This window comes from Mytilus trossulus, chromosome 7 (assembly GCF_036588685.1).
Source record: "Mytilus trossulus isolate FHL-02 chromosome 7, PNRI_Mtr1.1.1.hap1, whole genome shotgun sequence".
NCBI lineage: Eukaryota > Metazoa > Mollusca > Bivalvia > Mytilida > Mytilidae > Mytilus > Mytilus trossulus.
Window position 1 is genome coordinate 64,041,228 of NC_086379.1, and position 20,297 is coordinate 64,061,524.

The 20,297-nt window shown below is 31.2% G+C and overlaps 1 protein-coding gene across 1 annotated transcript in view; it reads right to left on the reverse strand.

The window, feature by feature from the left end:
* LOC134725545 (DNA topoisomerase 3-alpha-like) overlaps positions 1 to 20,297 on the reverse strand; it is a 49,586-nt gene that overhangs the window by 1,052 nt on the left and 28,237 nt on the right. Inside the window, exons 17-30 of the mRNA XM_063589454.1 lie at positions 19,896 to 20,009; positions 19,251 to 19,320; positions 18,984 to 19,012; positions 18,086 to 18,144; positions 17,531 to 17,597; positions 16,543 to 16,630; positions 15,820 to 15,919; positions 13,854 to 13,927; positions 13,333 to 13,391; positions 10,532 to 10,987; positions 6,395 to 6,524; positions 5,009 to 5,107; positions 3,126 to 3,232; positions 2,496 to 2,654 (exon numbers count right to left, since the gene is read on the reverse strand). Of these exons, the coding sequence (XP_063445524.1) occupies positions 2,496 to 2,654; positions 3,126 to 3,232; positions 5,009 to 5,107; positions 6,395 to 6,524; positions 10,532 to 10,987; positions 13,333 to 13,391; positions 13,854 to 13,927; positions 15,820 to 15,919; positions 16,543 to 16,630; positions 17,531 to 17,597; positions 18,086 to 18,144; positions 18,984 to 19,012; positions 19,251 to 19,320; positions 19,896 to 20,009 (1,611 nt within the window). The remainder of the gene's footprint in view (positions 1 to 2,495; positions 2,655 to 3,125; positions 3,233 to 5,008; positions 5,108 to 6,394; positions 6,525 to 10,531; positions 10,988 to 13,332; positions 13,392 to 13,853; positions 13,928 to 15,819; positions 15,920 to 16,542; positions 16,631 to 17,530; positions 17,598 to 18,085; positions 18,145 to 18,983; positions 19,013 to 19,250; positions 19,321 to 19,895; positions 20,010 to 20,297) is intronic.

The window sequence follows — 20,297 nt, forward strand, 5'->3', positions numbered from 1 at the left end:
AATTTAATTTTTGTTAAAATCAAACTTAGTTTAATTTTGGACCCTTTGCACTTTAATTTAGACCAATTTTAAAACTGGACCAAAAATTAAGAATCTACATACACAGTTAGATTTGGCATATCAAAGAACCCCAATTATTCAATTTTTGATGAAATCAAACAATGTTTAATTTTGGACCTCGATTTGGGCCAACTTGAAAACTGGGCCAATAATCAAAAATCTAAGTACATTTTTAGATTCAGCATATCAAAGAACCCCAAGGTTTCAATTTTTGTTAAAATCAAACTAAGTTTAATTTTGGACCCTTTGGACCTTAATGTAGACCAATTTGAAAACGGGACCAAAAATTAAGAACCTACATACACAGTTAGATTCGGCATATTAAAGAACCCCAATTATTCAATTTTGATGAAATCAAACAAAGTTTAATTTTGGACCCTTTGGGCCCCTTTTTCCTTAACTGTTGGGACCAAAACTCCCAAAATCAATACCAACCTTCCTTTTGTGGTCATAAACATTGTGTTTAAATTTCATTGATTTCTATTTACTTTAACTAAAGTTATTGTGCGAAAACCAAGAATTATGCTTATTTGGGCCCTTTTTTGGCCCCTAATTCCTAAACTGTTGAAACCAAAACTCCCAAAATCAATCCCAACCTTTCTTTTGTGGTCATAAACCTTGTGTCAAAATTTCATAGATTTCTATTAACTTAAACTAAAGTTATAGTGCGAAAACCAATAAAATGTTTATTTGGGCCCTTTTTGGCCCCTAATTCCTAAAATGTTGGGACCAAAACTCCCAAAATCAATACCAGCCTTCCTTTTATGGTCATAAACCTTGTGTTAAAATTTCATAGATTTCTATTCACTTTTACTAAAGTGAGAGTGCGAAAACTAAAAGTATTCGGACGACGACGACGACGATGCCAACGTGATAGCAATATACGACGAAAATTTTTTCAAAATTTGCGGTCGTATAAAAATAGATAAGAATGTGTCCATAGTACACAGATTTCCCAATCGCATTCTAGTTTTCTATGTTTAGTGGACTGTGAAATTGGGGTAAAAACTCTAATTTGGCATTAAAATTAGAAAGATCATATCACAAGGAACATGTGTACTAATCTTCAAGTTGATTGGACTTCAACTTCATTTAATACTACCTTGACCAAAAATTTTTAATCTGAAACAGGACAGATGGACGGATGAACAGCCGAACAGACACACAGACCAGAAAACATAATGCCAATAAACGGGCTATAAAAAGAAATAATACTCACTTACAAACCAACTGCCTAAACCATAATCCGGGCAATGTGAAGCATGGTAGAAAGTTGACCCTCTCTAGTGAAATATTTCAAAATTCTTTATTTTTTACTATATTTTTCATACAGTTAAAATTTAAATACTTAAAATTTTAATGTTTTAATACTGACAGTGTAAACTGGGAAATTTTGAGCAGTCTTTTTTTTAACAATTTCCCAACAAAATCTAAATTCCCTCCGTTTTGAATTTGTGAAGTCCCAGTCGTGTCCTCTATAGTTTTTTTTCATAAATGATTTGGAAACAAGTGCTAAAAATTGTTTTTAAATGAAGTGATAAAAATCAATCAGAATTTTTGTTTGTTTGTTCACATTTTAAATTAAGTCATTTTTGCCTTGTAAAAACACAATCACAATAGACTAAGAGGAATGACCTAATAGACACTTTCGAGTCATCCATTACGGGGTAAAACTTGTCAATTATGCACGCCTTTATGGCATCATTTACAAGATAAAGGGGATCACCTGTATCCCTGCACTATTAACGTTCATCAAGCGTCTTGGTGATCGTCATTGTGCAGGATAAACAGAAGGTAAAGTTCGTTTTGTAAGTACTTTATCACAATCCCCTAATGACAGCAGTGCTGAATAACAATCATAAGAATTTAATGTTTTCCAACCACTTGCTCAACATTGGAACGGAAGTGACGATGCCCCTAAACGCACAAATGATGTTGACGAAAACCAGAGTTTTAGACGGAACTGCATCGAACTCGAAAGTTGTGTATTAAGAGTGAGTTAAATGCTAACAGATGATTACTGCTTATTAGTTAATATTTCAATCTGATTGATCTGTGTAGCAGATACAATGAGTAATCATATTATAACTGTGCCATTTACATAACTATAAAGATATAGTTGTTTATTCAGCAATATCAGTAATGTTCACTTGGATTAATTAGGACTAGAATGACTCCTTTAGAAATAAATTTATGTTTTTCAGTATAGATCTGTTGTCTGTAAAACCAATGTTTAAAATTAGCCATCTACATACCCTATGGACATACGTTCATGTTTGGTATTCATATTTGTATTCAGATTTCCTTCAAATTTTCGCGCTGTCATTAATTTTCATGTTTCAACTCTTATTAGGAAAATAGCAAAAATAAAACTGTCGCGAAAATTTCCCTGTTTACAGTACTGAAATTCATTATCATGACAATTGACAACTAACCTTCCACACCACACAGCCCACATTTCCTGGCTCTTTTAGCACCAGGTTCATTGGATGTAGAACTTGCTCCCCGTTTCTTTCCCCCTCCTCCTCTATTACTCCCTCCACCCCATCCATCATTACCTCCCCCTCCACCACTCCCCCAGTTTCCACTGGTACCTGAGAAATAAAATTGATATCAGTATAAATAAATGGAAATGTGAGTAATCTGTCAAAGAGACAGCAATCAAACAACAAAATTAAAAGGCTATATTAGACAGATGTCTATGTAAAAATATGCCAAGTTCTAAATCATCTGGAGTCTATAAAATATTGGCCATTATAGCCCCTTCTCCTTTAACCACAGATCTGCCTAAGGAGCTAGTTCACTAACTCATAATTTTTACCTTAAAATTCTGAAAAATTTTCCATATGAGAATGCAGTGAAAACTTGCTTAAAATATATGTTAAATTGTCCCAATTAATTCTGTTAAAACATACTTTCATCAATTACGTCGTCATAAGTAACATAATTGTAACATGATAATAAAGCGAGAATTATTAAAAAATTTGAATTCTTTAAACTTTATGACAGTTTTCTGACAAAGGAACAGTGGTGCCACCTTTTACGGACAGAAATAAAATTTTCACCTGAATTTTCATCTGCCCATTGAAAAAAGTTACATCCTTCACCTCTAGGTTTAGAACAGCCAAAGAATTGTTTCCCTTTATTTGGTCCTTCTTTCTGGACTGTTAAACTACAATATAGTCATGTTACATATATCAATATTGAAAAGTAAAAGTCACAATTCATATATGAATATTGCATAACAACATGACATATGTTTAAACTAACAACATGACAAATAGATGAAAAAAATATTATCAGGCAATTTCATCCAATATTTGAATGACATTTCATCATTCATAACACCTCTCAGAGCAAATTTTTTTCTGAAAATTCAAATATGTTACTGTAATTTCAGTATAGGAGTAAGTCCTATAAGAACCAATTTTGGCTTCAAATTTCAGTTCATCTGACGAATGATTTTTACCACTTTTTAAACACTTAAGTGTCTATTTCATTTGAATCAATTAGTGTATGTGAAAGATTTTAACTCATTTAGTCAGTAATAACGATCCGATTCAAGATATGAAAAATCTACCAAATATGCAGAACAATATCACTTTTCAGATGGTTTTTGTCAAAAATGAAAGTAGCCGCATCCGTGTTCATCCTCAACCTTAATATATGTTATGTATTATCATCAAATACAACTAACATTTCAATATTGAGGATGAACACGAATGAGGACACTGCCATTTGAGACAAAATGGTCTGAATATTAACTCAAATGCTAGAATTGTGAAGATTTCAGTAATTTAGCATGACTTAATGGTGCTAGTACTCAATATATGTGCATTAAAATGTCAAAAACACCCCATATTTATGTAGCAGAAACATTCTACTGTCCAATAAATAACTAAAAGTTTATAATTAAGGTAGCACAATACAAAGATTTTATAACTCCAACTACCAAGTTTTAAAATGCTGTAACTTTCTTAATAATGCTTGAAAATTTATAAAAGTTGTAGTTTTGGATAGCTAACAGATTACTCTTCCAAATTAATGCAATGTTAGCATTATGCAACAATTATGTAACCAATTATAATGTTAACGGTGTCTTAAATATTTTACACCAAATTTCCACTTTCAAATGAAATTAGCTTCTGCATAGGTATCCCTAGAGGCATGATTTTATTATATGTTGTTTCTATGGCCATTATCTACAAAAGGGTGTCTCAGATTTCAGCTAGAATGTATAGAACAAATTTTACACCTAATTAAACATTATCTTCTTTTATGTGGTTAGGATGTTTCACTAATTGGAGATTTTTGAGAGAATAGAATACCATAGAGACAATCTGAGACACCCTTTTGAAGCCCATGATGTGTTGATTAAGATTTTGTTAAAATTTTCTGTATAGTTAAAGAGATGAAAGAGCTAAATTCATTCAAGTGACCTTACCCAGATTTTGCCACTAATTACATAATAATTGATTACATAATGATTCCATAATAAAAATATTACATTCATTTAAAAGATTAATCTTTTATCTATATATATATACCTCTTCTATTATTTTCTATGCATTCATAAGAAAGTTACAGCATTTCAAATGTTAGTGATTGGAAGTAAAAAAATCTTTGTATTGTGCTACCTTAAGCAATTTTGTAAAACTGCTATATTTTTGGGCCAAAAAGGGGTCTTACTGGACCTACTCCTTTCGAGTGCATCTACTATTGCAATTGCTGATCAAGGACAAATTGTGAGATTAATTAATACAACAAAATTTGTCCAAAATAATGCAAAAATATAAAATGTGATTTTTATATTTTGAGACACCTATAGCATTTATAATTTTCCTATACTCAGCATTACAAACATGGCAAAATTTTCTCAATTTAATGTATTTTCAGTTAATGTAAATTAAATAAGAACTTTTAGGTTGATATAATTTACAGTATTTACCTTTTGCCAGGGTTGCCACATTTACAACAAGGATCACCACTATCATTTGCTGTAGGAGGATAACTTCTTTGTGTTGATGAAAAACCAGAATCATTTCCTCTGAAAAACAAAAATAGTTATGCACAAGAGAGTTTATATAGAGAATAATACATGACAAAATCCGTATCATATGTCGTATCATCCCGAGACATCAATATCAGCCCGAGGGCCCTTAGGCCCGAGGGATGATATTGGTCGAGGGTGATACGGCATGTGATACGGATTTTGCCATGTATTATACGCTTTATCATATATTTCAACAGAAGAGTTTTATATTATATGAACTGTTTTCTGATGCATAGCACTGGGTTACCTTCAGTTCTGCTTTTGTCTTGTTTCAAAGCTTTAAAATAACTGCTCAATTATTTATACGAAGCACCTAGGTTACCTTACAATCTGTTGTTTTGAAAATATTTTGTTTATTATTGTATTATTGAGTGTTTTGTATTTTTTATAGTTGCATTTAGTGTGCCAAAAAAATTGTTGTAAAAACTTGATGTTCGTAACGTTACATACCAAACAATGACGTCATTAAAAAATTGACCTATTTTTTTTTTTTTTTTTTTTTTTTTTAATATTTAAAAAAAAAAAATTTTTTAATAGAAAAAAAATTCTTAAGCAAAAAAAAACCCCAAAAAAACTGACTTAAGTTTAAAAAAAAAAAAAAAAAAAAAAAAGGTATGCAAACGGGTTTTACCATGCGATACGGGGTATGCGATACGGGTTTAGCCATGCGATACGGGGTATGCGATACAGGGTAGGTGATACAGACTGGAAAAAAGAACCTTTATTAGATATACAAAATAGCTGTATTTTGTACTAAATATATGATAAATATAAATATTCACCAGTCAAATTTTGCCATTAATTCAGAAGATTCAAATTTTGTTTACTTTGTTCAATTTAGAAATTTACCTTTTATTCAATTTTTTTGTCATATATTGTCAAGGTTTACACAAAAAGAAATTTTGAAGATGACCTTAAATATAGTTTTGGTTAGTCCCTTACTCATATCCAAATATATATATTAATAATAACATCTCAAAATGAGGCTTTTAAGGAAATTTTCTACAAAATAAAAGTTGGACGTCCTTAAACGGAGATTAAAAAAGTATAAATACTGATATCTGATACACTAATGTCTAGCAAACATCTGAAGAATATCATATGAAAGATCAATGTTTAAATTCAGATTATCACCATTACAGTATCCGCCAAAATATTTATTTTGGAATTAAAGAATCTGCAAAAACTTTTGTATACCTTGTTGCAGCTAAATTGCTAAATTTTACACCTGCAAAAATTACCCAATATAAGGTATTTTGCAACATTAGAAAATTTATTTACCTATATGAATTAGCTCCACTTCCTCCATACCCACTACTTGAGCCAGAAGTATTATTTCTGTTTTCCCCAGCCTCATCAGCCCAAAGAAAAAATTGACACTTAGAACCACCACATTTATAAAACTGTCTTCCTGTAATTAAATAAAATTTTCTGAGAGTTTAAGTAATGAAAAGTCTGTTTTTTATGAGTTTCATATGTGAGCCTTGTTTATGACGTTGACATTTTATTTCCATAGAGTCTCATTTATGATGTACATGAAATATACAGGTTTGCAAAATTTTATGTCTTCCACTCCAAATTAAGCAATGCTGGTTTTGTACTGGGCTGAAAACAGGTAGAAATGCTTGGCATAGCCTTACTTCCCATCTGTCTCTAAGCCTTGAATAAATCAAATTCATATTTTTTCGAGACAATATATGGTTATTCTATATTTATCAGAATGATGTTCTGCAGAATGATGTTCTGCAGAATGATGTTCTGTTCTCAATTCATATATATTCAAAGCCAAAAATAAAGTTTTATAACCAATTAAACTTTAGATGTTCACCCTTTCACATTTTTCCAATTTTCTGTCTACATCTAAAGTATATGCAAGACCAATTGCAAAGAATTAAAATTTTAAGTGGTGTGAAACACGACCCCATGAGAATTTTCTTCAATGATCTAGTGAAACTGGTCCGTGTAACACTTATCAATTCATAGTTTTAAAAAGTTTTGAAATTTTAGATTTTTTGAATTTTGATCAAAGTTTTAAAATATCAAAATTTCAAATTGTGTTAAAGTTTTGAAATTTTGAAATTTTAACCAAATTATTAAAATATCAAAATTCTAAATATCGTTTATAAATTTGATAGTTTAGAAATTTGATCAAACTTTTAAAATACTAAACCTAACGCGCAATTTTGATTATTTCACTGTTTGAAAGTTTGATTTTTTAAATGTTTGCTTAAAATATCAAAATAGAAAAGGGGCAATAAGAGGGATACCTGTAAAAAGCGAAACGAAATAAAAGCTGAATGAAACGAAACAATATGAATTAAAAACATACTGATACTTAAAAGTTTATGTATGAACTAAAACGGACATTTGTAAGCGATGCAAAGTTGGATGACAAAATTAATATTTCTTAAAAGAAGATAATCTATTTAAAAAACAGACGTACGGCTCTGATATTGACCATTTTACCTGCTGGTTTTATTATACTGAATGATGGTGTCCTAATTAAGGTTGTGCTAGTCCACAGTGTGGGAGGTTTTTAATATAATCTTATTTACGCTGAAATTAAGACGGTACTAAGATCCAATATCAGCAAATTGGAACCAAGATACTGTTACAAGGTATCTACAAAAACTCAGCATAGATGGATACCAGAATATAAATTTTGCCGGTTTTTGCGCCAGACGCGCGTTTCGTCTACAAAAGACTTATCATTGACACTCGAACCAAATGACGTTAAAAAGGCAAATAAAGTCAAATAAAATTGAAAAGGCCAAATAAAGTAAACTTTTAAATCCAAAGTATAGCTCTGGTTTGGAAAAGTTGAAACCTTTCATATCATATATAAACGTATACCATAAACATTATTTTCACGAGCATTCATATTTATGTAAAAGTTACCGCTGTACTACATTAAGCACCCAACTTGCATTCATGTTTATGTAATAGTTGCCGTTGAACTACATTAAGCACCCACCTATCCAGTTGTAGGTGCCGGCATTTTGAAAGTTGAAAATTGTGTTTAAAAGTTTCTATCAGCGATAAATGGTAATCTTCTGGGGAACCAATATTTAGATAGTCCCTGTTTCTTTACTTGATATTACCACTAGGGGCTTTCGATAATGGTACATTAAAATATTCTGATCCCTAATTTGATGATATAATATTCTGTGCCAGCGGAGGACAAAAGAAAAATTATCCATGCCTTTTAGTGTTAAATTTTGAACCAGACAAGTTGATTAATAGCGATGAAAAACTTAATAAAATTGTTAGTGCTTCGACAAAACAACCTCACCCCACTTTAAAAGTTAAATGGTTGCCCCCTTAAAGACAACATTTGGACTGGTTATCATACACGTAGCTCCATTATAGGTTCTAAATCAACCACTGTTTTATAATAGTAAACAAAAGGAATTGATTTTTTTGTATTAAAGGATAATTATTATTGTCCCGTATTTGCATTTTGTTATTTGGGTATTTTTTAGTTATCGTACGACAATCGACTTTGAGCAAACTAAAAGTACACATGTACATCCAGTCAGAATGGGGCGTGCAAAGAGAAGCCACACTGTCAGCTGCATGATAGAATTTTTCCATTTTTGGCCGTACACATATGTTGCTCTCGAAAAACCAGTACAATGTAAAACGCTGAATTTTTAGTAAAGAATTCACCTACGGAACACTGAAACTGAAATTTGAAATTCAAGAAAAATAAGAACGAAACAATTAAAGAGGTGTTTGACCAATGTGAAGTTAATACATATTTAAATCCATCTATAAGGGAAACTTTGTCCTTGGAAGTTGAATCTTACATTTCTTCGTAATTTGTATGTAAACAACCTATCTTAAATTATCGATTTTTTTTGTTGCCAGTGAGAAATATTTCATGAATGTTCTGGAACAAATTAGCAATAAATGCAACAAGGAGAGAGTGTGCATAATGAAGACATATAAAACCTTTCAATTAGTTTATAAGTTGAGGTATGAAGCTGGCGTATGATAGTAACTGCTAGCCTTATATATATAGTAGTCCTTTGTTATTTTATAATCATTGTCATGTTGATTAGTTTCATAGTTTGTTTCCTATTTTGACATAGGACTTGTATTTCCTATTAAAGTGCGTTTTGCTGTTCGTATTACTGTGTGTTTTTCATTCTTTATTGGCTAGAGATATAGGGGAGGGTTGTGATCTCACGAAGCATGTTAAACCCCGCCGCATTTGTGCGCCTGTCCCAATCCAGGAGCCTCTGTCCTTCTAAGTCTTGTATGATTTTGATTTTTGTTCATTGTTATATTTCGGAGTTTAGTATTACGTCTATAAGCACTGAACCAGTACATATTTTTGTCTAGGGGCCAGCTGAAACACACCTAGCACAACTTTCATTGCAACGCTATATATTAAGTATTACTTCCGTATCATTTCTTGGAACTGAAATAAATCATAAAAGGCAATATATTATCATCATGGCTTTTGCAATCGATAAACAAGAAAGGAAAACGTTTTAATTTGTATGCGACCGAAGCGCTTTTTCTGGATCTACCTTCATCAGGAACGTCAAAAAGGCGAATAATACTATATGGTTTACTTCGAGTTGGTCATTTTTCACTGATACTTCTAAATGTTGGGCACTGGGAACACAAAATAGCTTTGAATTATTTATCTCAAACGCTAAACCTTATATAAGAGATTTAAATCAACATAGTTGATTCCGGTTCAAATAGGTTTAATTATATTTTTTTTGATAGATGCACAACCTTAAAATTTCAGGATACTTTTATCCTATGTGATGTCTAATATGTTTCATAAAAAAAAACGACTTCTTCTTTTCATTATTTATTTTGTTATTAAGAATGATTTGATATATTTCATGCTATTTATTTATAACTAAGAATAGTTCTTATCAGAGCCGTGTTTACATCAGTGATTACAGGTACCCCTCTTGTCGCCCCTTTATATTTTTGATATTTTAAGCAAACATTTAAAAAATTAAACTTTCAAAAAGTGAAATAATCAAAATTGCACGTTAGGTTTAGTATTTTAAAAGTTTGATCAAGTTTCTAAAATATCAAATTTATAAACAATATTTAGAGTTTTGATATTTTAATAATTTGGTTAAAATTTCAAAATTTCAAAACTTTAACACAATTTGAAATTTTGATATTTTAAAACTTTGATCAAAATTCAAAAAATCTAAAACTTCAAAACTTTTTAAAACTTTGAATTGATAAGTGTTACACGGACCGAAACTTCATTGCTGAACATAGTGGCCTCAAGTAACCACTAGGATGGTTCTAATTTTACCTAATTACCAGTTAACATGTTTTCACAAATCACAGATCCTCATAGATACTATTCAGAAAATAAATGATGAGCAATTTTGCAAAGATTTCTAATATGATACTTTATATGAAATAACTAACCTGTATTTGGACCTTCTTTTCTGACTGTTAATAAAACACCATCTTCACCACAATTACATACAACAGAATTGGAACCATCAGACTGTCCACTCGCAGCACTTCTATTAAATGGTTGTACTGGCAAGAGAGGCACTCGTGGGTTATCTCCCCTATTTTGATTTTCACTTCCTCTGGGATTATTCATTGAGGGGCTACTGAATCTATTTGGCACAGAAGAACTATCATTTCTGTTCTGATTTTGTCCTCTTTGAAAGGGACTATTATTCTGTTGAAATGGCTGTCTTTGATTTGTGTTTCTTTGATAAGAATTTTGTGTTTGAAGTGATGAATTCTGGGTAGAAAATGAACGTGAAGGTCCTGAACTACCATATCCACTATCTGGTATAGATGTATTCAGTGAAGTATTGTTACTAGGTCTTTGAGTTGAAACATTTGATGGTCTTACTGGCCGAGACGCTGTATAAAACATAATATATATATATAAAACAAAAAAAACAGACCAGTAACAGAGTATTACCAAAGTTAGAAAAGAACAAAGTTCCAATGTTCCCTGTATTAAACATATTTGATATATCAAAAGGGAAATAACAAAAAAATAACAAACAAAAAAATTCCTTTTTTTGTTTCTTTAAATCTTTGTATATGTCGTGTACAAGTTGCGATTTTGTACAGGTTATAACATGTACAAAAATATTGTACATGTTATAACTTGTATAATGCAAAAATACAAGTTATAACATGTACAAAAGTACCTCATACATGTTATAACCTGTACAAAAGATTGCTTAAAAATGGTTTTAACTTGTACAAAATCGAAAAATAAGAATATGTTTTTATTATCGCAACAGAATGATATACAATTACTGTCTTTTGATGAGGTAATATTATACAATAAATGTCTTTTGATGAGGTAAATATCATCTGTTATTCCATATTGGTATTATTTTAGTAGGTTTCTCTATATGAATTGGATTTGAATTAAAAAGCATATTCACCTGAGAAAGTGTTATTCACCGCGCTAAACATCACGCGCTTTTACATGCAACGTTATAATTTTATTTTTCATGTAAAATTTGTTTTGGTATATGTTATACCTTAAATACATGTTCTTCTCTGGGAATATGGAATAAAACAATTACTGTCTTTTGTTTTCGGTAAATATGGGGTTTAATTGACTTTTGAAAAAACTGATATTCACTTCGGCCGTCGGCCTCAGTGAATATCATTTTTTCAAAAGTCAATAAAACCGCATATTTACCTCATCAAAAGACGGTAATTGTATAATATTGACCTCAATAACATTTTCATAACTTTTTTTACTGTATTATTTCTTCATGTTAGTGTGTATTGTCCTTTTTTGGAACAGTTAAAGTCCAGGGGTCGGTATTACAAAGCATTCCTAAGACCTGTCCTAAGATAAATATCTTAGGACATGTCTTATGATCCTCTTATGCCTTTCTATGGACATATCTTTATTTGATGAATTATAATTGTGAGTGTCCACTTTGAAGGCAATAGTAAAATACTTTCATTCTAGTTGACACTAAAAGACATAAGAGGATAGTCAGGGTAGATGTGTCTACAAATAAAATTGAGAATTAAAATTGGGTATGTGTCTAACGACAACAACCCTCCAATGGAGCAGACAACATCCAAAGGCTACAAATAAATGCTTTCAAAGAAGAGGATATATATTTAAAACATCAAAATGACATTCGCCTGATGCAATGACCTTATAATTAAACAAAAAGTGAGTTATGAATTAACATAAGTCATGCTGAAGGCCAAAAATGTTGAAGAGTAGATCCAAAGATATTGATAATGGAGCGTGGTCCAATTAAAACAATTTCAGCTCTCTATTGCTTTTACATTTTACAGAGTTAGCATATACGACATTGTTTTAGTCTTTGCATGCTATAAACACGAGAGGGAGGAGTATTTCCCAAAATTATTAAGAATCGTTCTTAAATTTTTTGGAAGAATTCAGAAACTAGTATCTATTGTAATTGTCATTGAGAAATGCAAGTTTTTAGTAAATAGCTTCACACTTATTTCAACCATGATGAACTGCATAAAACATACAATTTCATGAAAACACATTTTGCCAACATTATTCATGAAACATATATTTCTGAAACTTTGTGATCATTGTCCTTAACAGAAAAAAACACGTTATGGCCTATTTATTGTTGTTCTTTATACATTGGTGAATTTAAATGTATATTTTACTTCTTTAAGATTTATTTTAAATTTTGTACAAGTTAAAACCATTTTTAAGCAATATTTTGTACAGGTTATAACATGTATGGGGTACTTTTGTACATGTTATAACTTGTATTTTTGCATCATACGAGTTATAACATGTACAATATTTTTGTACATGTTATAACCTGTACAAAATCGCAACTTGTACACGACATATATATATATTATATAGAAATGAAGGCTTGAGAGCAAAAACCTTTGATATAAGTTTCATAAAAAATCTGGCAAGAATTGTACATTATGAGAGCAATAACAAAGAAATTTTCCATATCACTAATATTTCTAAGGTGAATAACTCCTTAAAAATAGTTGATCCATCCTGATATTCAAACTTGTCTAAGACATTGTTGATATAAAAAATATGGTATATTTTAAACAAGACAGGATTAAGAAACACACAGAAAGGCATACACCCTATATTTTTATGTTTCATGCAATCCTAGTGTGGAGAACAATATCACTCCCTCTATAAACCCATTATAAACAAGGATAGCTAAGAAATACACAACCTGCAGATGCATGCTAAAAACACTCACCTGATAAATTAAGTGCTTCATTTAACATTTCATCACATCCTCCTATACAACCAGTATACCTACAAAATTATAGGCTTATAGAGGATGGACATAAAGTGTTAGCAATAGTTCTGATTTTGAGCCAACTGAACTAAAAAATAATAGATGTACATTTTTTTTTAACATAAAGTATGCATCAAAATATGGAAGTTCAAAGAAAAAGCAAATATCTCATTTCCAGTTTTGATCCTTTATTAACTCCTGATATTCTTCCTCAGTCATAATAATCTTCCATCATTACCCAACTGAACAAAGAAATAACACAACAGGTGATGTATACGGTGCAAGAAATGCTTACCCTTCAGGGGCACCTGATTTCACTCCTGTTTTTTAGTGGAGTTTGTGTTATTTATTATTTATAACTGTTGATGTAAATGTCCTTTGGTTTTGTGAGTCTTTGTTTACTCCTTGGTTTTGATTGTTATTGTCTGTTAGGAGTGATAATTCACTTTCTGGTAATATAATCCACTGTTATCACTTACTCTGTTGGAACCATTGGAGGAACCGATCCTCTTTTAAACTTAAACTTGATATTCTTTACTTCATTTGGTAAACACTAAAAAGAAAATATATAAACTAATTAACAGCCGAGCCATGAGCGCATGATACGGCCGACGACTTGTGTGGAAAATTTTTGAAATAATCATAAATAGTTTCTGAGAAAGTTTTAAGCAATAACCATATATTGTTTTTGAGACACGGCGAGACATGTGAAACCCCCAACCCTTTTTTTTTTTTACAAAAAACTAAATATCACTAAAATAAAATTTTGAATCAAAACCAAAAAGTATACAGATCTTTAGATTAATATAACAAAGAAGTGTGTGAAGTTTTAAGCAATAATCACAAATTATTTTTGAGATACGGCGCGACATGTAAAAAACCCTTCCCCTGTTTAACAAAATACTCAATAACTCAAAAATGAAATTTTGAATCATCACCAAAAAGTATACAGATCTTTAGATTAATATAACAAAGAAGTGTGTAAAGTTTTAAACAATAACCATAAATTGTTTTTGAGATACGGCACAACATGTAAAAAAAACTCCCCCTTTTTTACAAATTACTCAATAACTCAAAAATGAAATATTGAATCATCACCAAAAAGTATACAGATCTTAAGATTAATATAACAAAGACATGTGTAAAGTTTTAAGCAATAATCATAAACCGTTTTTGAGATATGGTGCGACATGTAAAAAACCCTTCCCCTTTTTTACAAAATACTCAATAACTCAAAAATGAAATTTTGAATCATCACCAAAAAGTATACAGATATTAAGATTAATATAACTAAGAAATGTTTAAAGTTTTAAGCCATAATCAAGAATCGTTTTTGAGATACGGTGCAACATGTGAAAAAAAAACACACCCCTGTTTTAGTAACTAAGTGCCGTAACTCAAAAAGTTTTAATCTTATTTTCACCAAAAAGTATACAGATAATTTGACCATCATAAGAAACAACTATATTAAGTTTCATGAAATTTAGATAAGTCGTTCTCAAGTTACGGTGCTACATGTTTACGCCGGACAGACGGACAGACAGACAGACGGACGGACGGACGGACGGACGGACACCAGACATTTGTATACCATCAAACGTCCCGTCAAAATTTTGACGGGCATATAAATTTTGAGGGGTGTATAAAAACGAGTGTATATAAACTCACATAGGTATTAACAAGAATGTGTCCAAAGTACACGGATGCCCCACTGGCACTATCATTTTTCATGTTCCATGGACCATGAAATTGGGTCAAAAGTCTAATTTGGCTTTAAAATTAGAAAGATCCTATCATAAGCAGCAAGTTTACTAAGTTTCAAGTTGATTGGACTTCAGCTTCATCAAAAACTACCTTGACCAAAAACTTTAACCTGAAACTCCCATTTTCATTTTCTATGTTCAGTTGACCGTGAAATTGGGGTCAAAAGTCAAATTTGGCTTTAAAATTAGAAAGATCATATCATAAACAAGTGTACTAAGTTTCTAGTTGATTAGACTTCAGCTTCATCAAAAACTACCTTGACCAAAAAACTTTAACCTGCTGATGAATGAACGAACGAACGAACGGATGGACAAACAAACGAACGGAGCCACAGACAAGAAAACATAATGCCCCTCTACTATCGTAGGTGGGGCATAAAATTGTTGTACATGTTAAACAATATATTTTACATTTTTTCTAAAAGCTCTGTAATATATTTGCTTAAACAACGTACTGTCACAATAAAATAGCCGTTGCCCAGTCATATCCTCAGCATGCAAAACACATATTTTTGTATTATGATTGGCAATATTTTATATTATGCAGATGAATATAAAATATTGTTTTTAAAGACTTGAAAATGAAAAAAAGTTATGTACATTAAGTGACGTCCTCTTGTAAATAAGAATATGTGTATTACTACATCGACACAACATCTTATAAAATATACAACGAACTAACCCTCTGACAAACTGCTTCCTCTACTGTGGCTTCTAGTACAAAGTCAGGTAACCATATAGCACTCTTACATCCAGGATAACCCATACAACCGATGTAATGTCTGAAAAGCAAGATAACAAATGCTTAAACATAAAGTCAAAAACAACATTAACATAAAAAACAGAACATTAAAAATGTTTTCCTTTTGTATATATCACCACCAGATATTTACTTCAGGGAAAGTTATAATCTAGAATTGAAATATGTGGAATATAGCAGAATAAAGTATTGTATCATTTTAAAACAGATTTAAACTGGACAATTAGTTAACAAAAGTTCCTTTTGATGTTTCCGAGACAAATGTGTTTTTTTATGTTTGCTGGCACATAAACATTTCTAATAGAGTTGCTGTATTTAGAACAGGAGCTACCGTACTAACTTTTCCTTAACTTCAAAAGTTCACTCTTCTTTTCAATATTGTTCATTTAAACTTAGCAGTTATATGTTTGTGTTCTGTTGCCTGCTTGTCATTTCATATTTTTGGGACGACTTATCCTTTTATTATCATGGTCTATCAAACTTCATGATGTAGGTCCAGATTACCTCCCTTTGTATTCTACAACTTATCTATTGGGTGATTATCTGAACAGTGCCACAGTATTTAGATAATCTTAATGGACACTGATTGAGTATAGTAGCTATCATCTTTTTGTTACAAGTTTTCATTTTGGATATTAGTCTCACCCTTTTCCATCTTTCTTTGTTTTCAAGGTCATATCTTGACCACAATTTGGACATTTCTTTACTGGTAAAGAGGCCATAATATTCAGAACTAAAAAAGGTAAAACAGCTTAATTTGTAATGAAGGCTGGTTTTCTCTTCATAACAGATATCAAAATTCTTATATTTTTCCTTTTGATGTTATATTTGAACTTTTATTCATTTAAATACCTCATACTGATTTGTTATTGTTGTTTGTTAATTTTATTTTTGGCAATGGTTTTTCGGTTATTATTGGACTTTTGATTTTTGATTGCCACTTGTTACCAGTTGTTGGCATGACATGGGTTATGTTTTTCTCATATATTTTATGAAAGTATAATACTAAACCCCTAACAGGAGGAATTGTGCTTGTCCTTTGTTAATTTATGTATTATTGTCATTTTGTTTTGTTTCTCTTGTTACCTATTCTGACACTGGACTCAAGACTTCTCTGAAACTGAGTTTTACTATGCGTATTGTTGTGCGTTTGTTGTATCTATATTGGCTAGAGATATAGAGGGAGGGTTGAGATCTCAAAAAACGTGTTTAACCCAACCACATTTTTGCGCCTGTCCCAAGTCAGGAGCCTCTGGCCTTTGTTAGTCTAGTATGATTTTTCTATCATTTTATATCTTTAAGTTTAGTTTCTTGTGTATAATCGGAGATTAGTATGACATCCATTATCACTGTATTAGTAACATATTTGTTTAGGGGTCAGCTGAAGGACTCCTCCAGGTGCCAGAGTTTCTCGCTGCATTAACCCATTGGTGGCCTTTGGCTGTTGTCTGCTCTATGGTCAGGTTGTTGTCTCTTTGACACATTCCCCATTGCCATTCTCAATTTTATTATAAAAATCCTTCTTTTTTCCATTGAACTTATATCCAAATGTATTCCTGTCACTCATCCTCTACCCATCCCGTTTCTATATAATCAAAAAATATAATGTGATAGGACTAAAGTAAATAATTACCATCTTCAACAGGCAAATCCTTAGCTTCACCCAAATATGTTGACAATGCTGTATCTAATTTTATGGCCTTTAAGAAACAAAAATACCATTGTTAGAAATCATTTTCAAAGAAATTTTACTTTCATTGGCAATGTTAAAACTGTATTTTAAGAATTTAAAATATCATTAATTGTTCTCATCTAATATTTTTGTCTTCTCTTATAAAAAAAACCTTTTGCCTCCAGAAAAATCAATATATTTTCCGAGCATGAATTCCTCAAACATTAATAGTATCAAAAGTACCAGGATTAAAATTAAGTACGCCAGACGCGCATTTCGTCTTCATAAGACTCATCAGTGACGCTCATATCAAAATATTTATAAAGCCAAACAAATACAAAGTTGAAGAGCATTGAGAACCCAAAATTCCAAAAAGTTGTGCCAAACACGGCTAAGGTAATCTTTGTCTGGGATAAGAAAACCCTTAGTTTTTTCAAAAAATTCAAAGTTTTGTTTAAAACATTAAAATATTAATAAAACAACATAATACATACAATAAACATCAGATAAATATACCTGTTTACAGGCTTCCACGAACACTTCTTTGTATTTTGCTACTTGCTGCTGTAAAACATCTGTAAATAAACAATTAATATTTCAAGTTGGAGATTTTTCATATCCTATGTCAGATAAATTTTAAAATTTTCTATATAAATTTGTCAACTTCATTTCTATTTTGTTAAATTTGTCTACATATCATACCAATATTATATAAAAAGAAGAATGTGTCTGAGGACAAAAAATGCCTCTGCTCAAGCTTTGAAAATTGAATAGACAAATGGAAGGTCATAAAGTCAAGTGTAACACTGAATGCCCCTGTTGCCTACAGCAGGGGCATAAATAAAAGATCTACTATCAACCTTCATGTTCATGTTTGTATATGTCTTATATAATGCAGACAAATAATCTAAATTAATTATCTTTAAAGACAGCCTCCATATATGATCAATAGACCACTTTCGAGTTCATCCGTCACCGGAAAAAACTAGTCAATTATACGCGCCTTTATCACCGTCATCTGTGCGTTTAGGGGCGTCGTCACTTCCTTACAATGTTGAGCGAGTGATTGGAAAATTATAATTCTATATTGTACGAATTATTCGGCAAATTGAATTCTGAAAATAGACAATCAACACTGCTGTCATTAGGGAATTGTCAGTAAGTACCTACAGAGCAACCATTATTTCTAGTTTATCCTGCACAAAAACGATCACTTAGACGCTTGATGAACGTAAATAGTGCAGGGATACAGGCGAGCCCCTCTATCTGGTAAATGACGTCATAAAGGCGTGCATAATTGACGAGTTTTTGCCGGTGACGGATGAACTCGAAAGTGGTCTATTGAACTCTTAGTTTATCAATGTCCATCCATCTTAATAAAATCAGTTTGAAGTAAGTTCCTTGTTTAACATACCAATGTTATTCTTCTTTCCTTCACAAATCCTGAAAAAAAATAATACTTGAATTCAACTACATGTATTATGTATGAAGAATTTTCATGTTTTTACAAATATAAAAAAAAATGCATTATAAATAGTAAATTGTAAACAAAATGCAGTTCCTTTACAAAATGTCAGAAACATGGCTGACTGAGGAAAACATAGAACATTCAGTATAACATTCTCACTACTTGTTATTTTTTCCAAAAAAATAATTTTTCATCTGTGTAATCTGCATGTACCTTTTAAGATCAGCCTCCAGTTCTGCACGTAAATTTGGTTTGGACATCTGATATCCCATGGAATCATAACCTACAAAGAAGATTTTTATTTTATAAGTGAACCTAAAATATATATTAAAGAGGGACAAAAGATACCAGAGCGTCAGTCAAACTCATAAATCGAAAATAAACTGACAACACCATGGCTAAAAATGAAAAAGACAATCAGACAAACAATGACACAACATAGAAAAACTAAAGAATAAGCAACACAAACACCACCAAAAACTAGAGGTGATCTCAGGTGCTCTGGAAGGGTAAGCAGATCGTGCTCCACATGTGGCACCAATTGTGTTGTTCATGTTATCAACAATCACAATCATATCATTGACAATTGTTTTACTGTAAGTAATTCTTTTGCCAAGTTTAGGTTTAATTGCATAACATCTAGATAAATGTTCATGGTTGTCATCTCAGGAAAACTTTAAGTGGTTCAAAGTATTTAACAAATGAAACCAAAAATTATAGAAATAATATGAAATTTTAAAATTGGTTGAATGTTTTGGTTCAAAATAAGTCCACTAAGCCCTATGGACAGCAGAAAAACATAAAAGCAAAGGACTAAAATTGTTTTAGCTAAATGTGCATATACACAAATTAAATTACCTTCAACCAGTCCCATTCCTAACTGTCCTGGAACAAATTTCCCATCAGGCTTCACACCAACATACATTCTACTTTTAATGGTTTCAATGTGATCGGCATGTGTTGCATCTGTTCCTGTAATTAAAATAAAATATGATTTTTTTATGATTGTAAACTACAGGCTCCATGGAGATGCTCAACTGGTATTTATACATGAAAAAGAAACCGACCATACAAGGGCTATATAGCCAGTCAAGGTCGTTAAAATCTTTCATCATCATACATAAAGTTGATAATGCAAATTGTTCAAGCAAAAATGAAAAAATATCATCTTTCAACACTATAAATAACTCTAATCTGAGTTAACTGACAATATCAGGAATGTTGACTTCTTTGAATATCTTATACAATGAAAATTTTTGC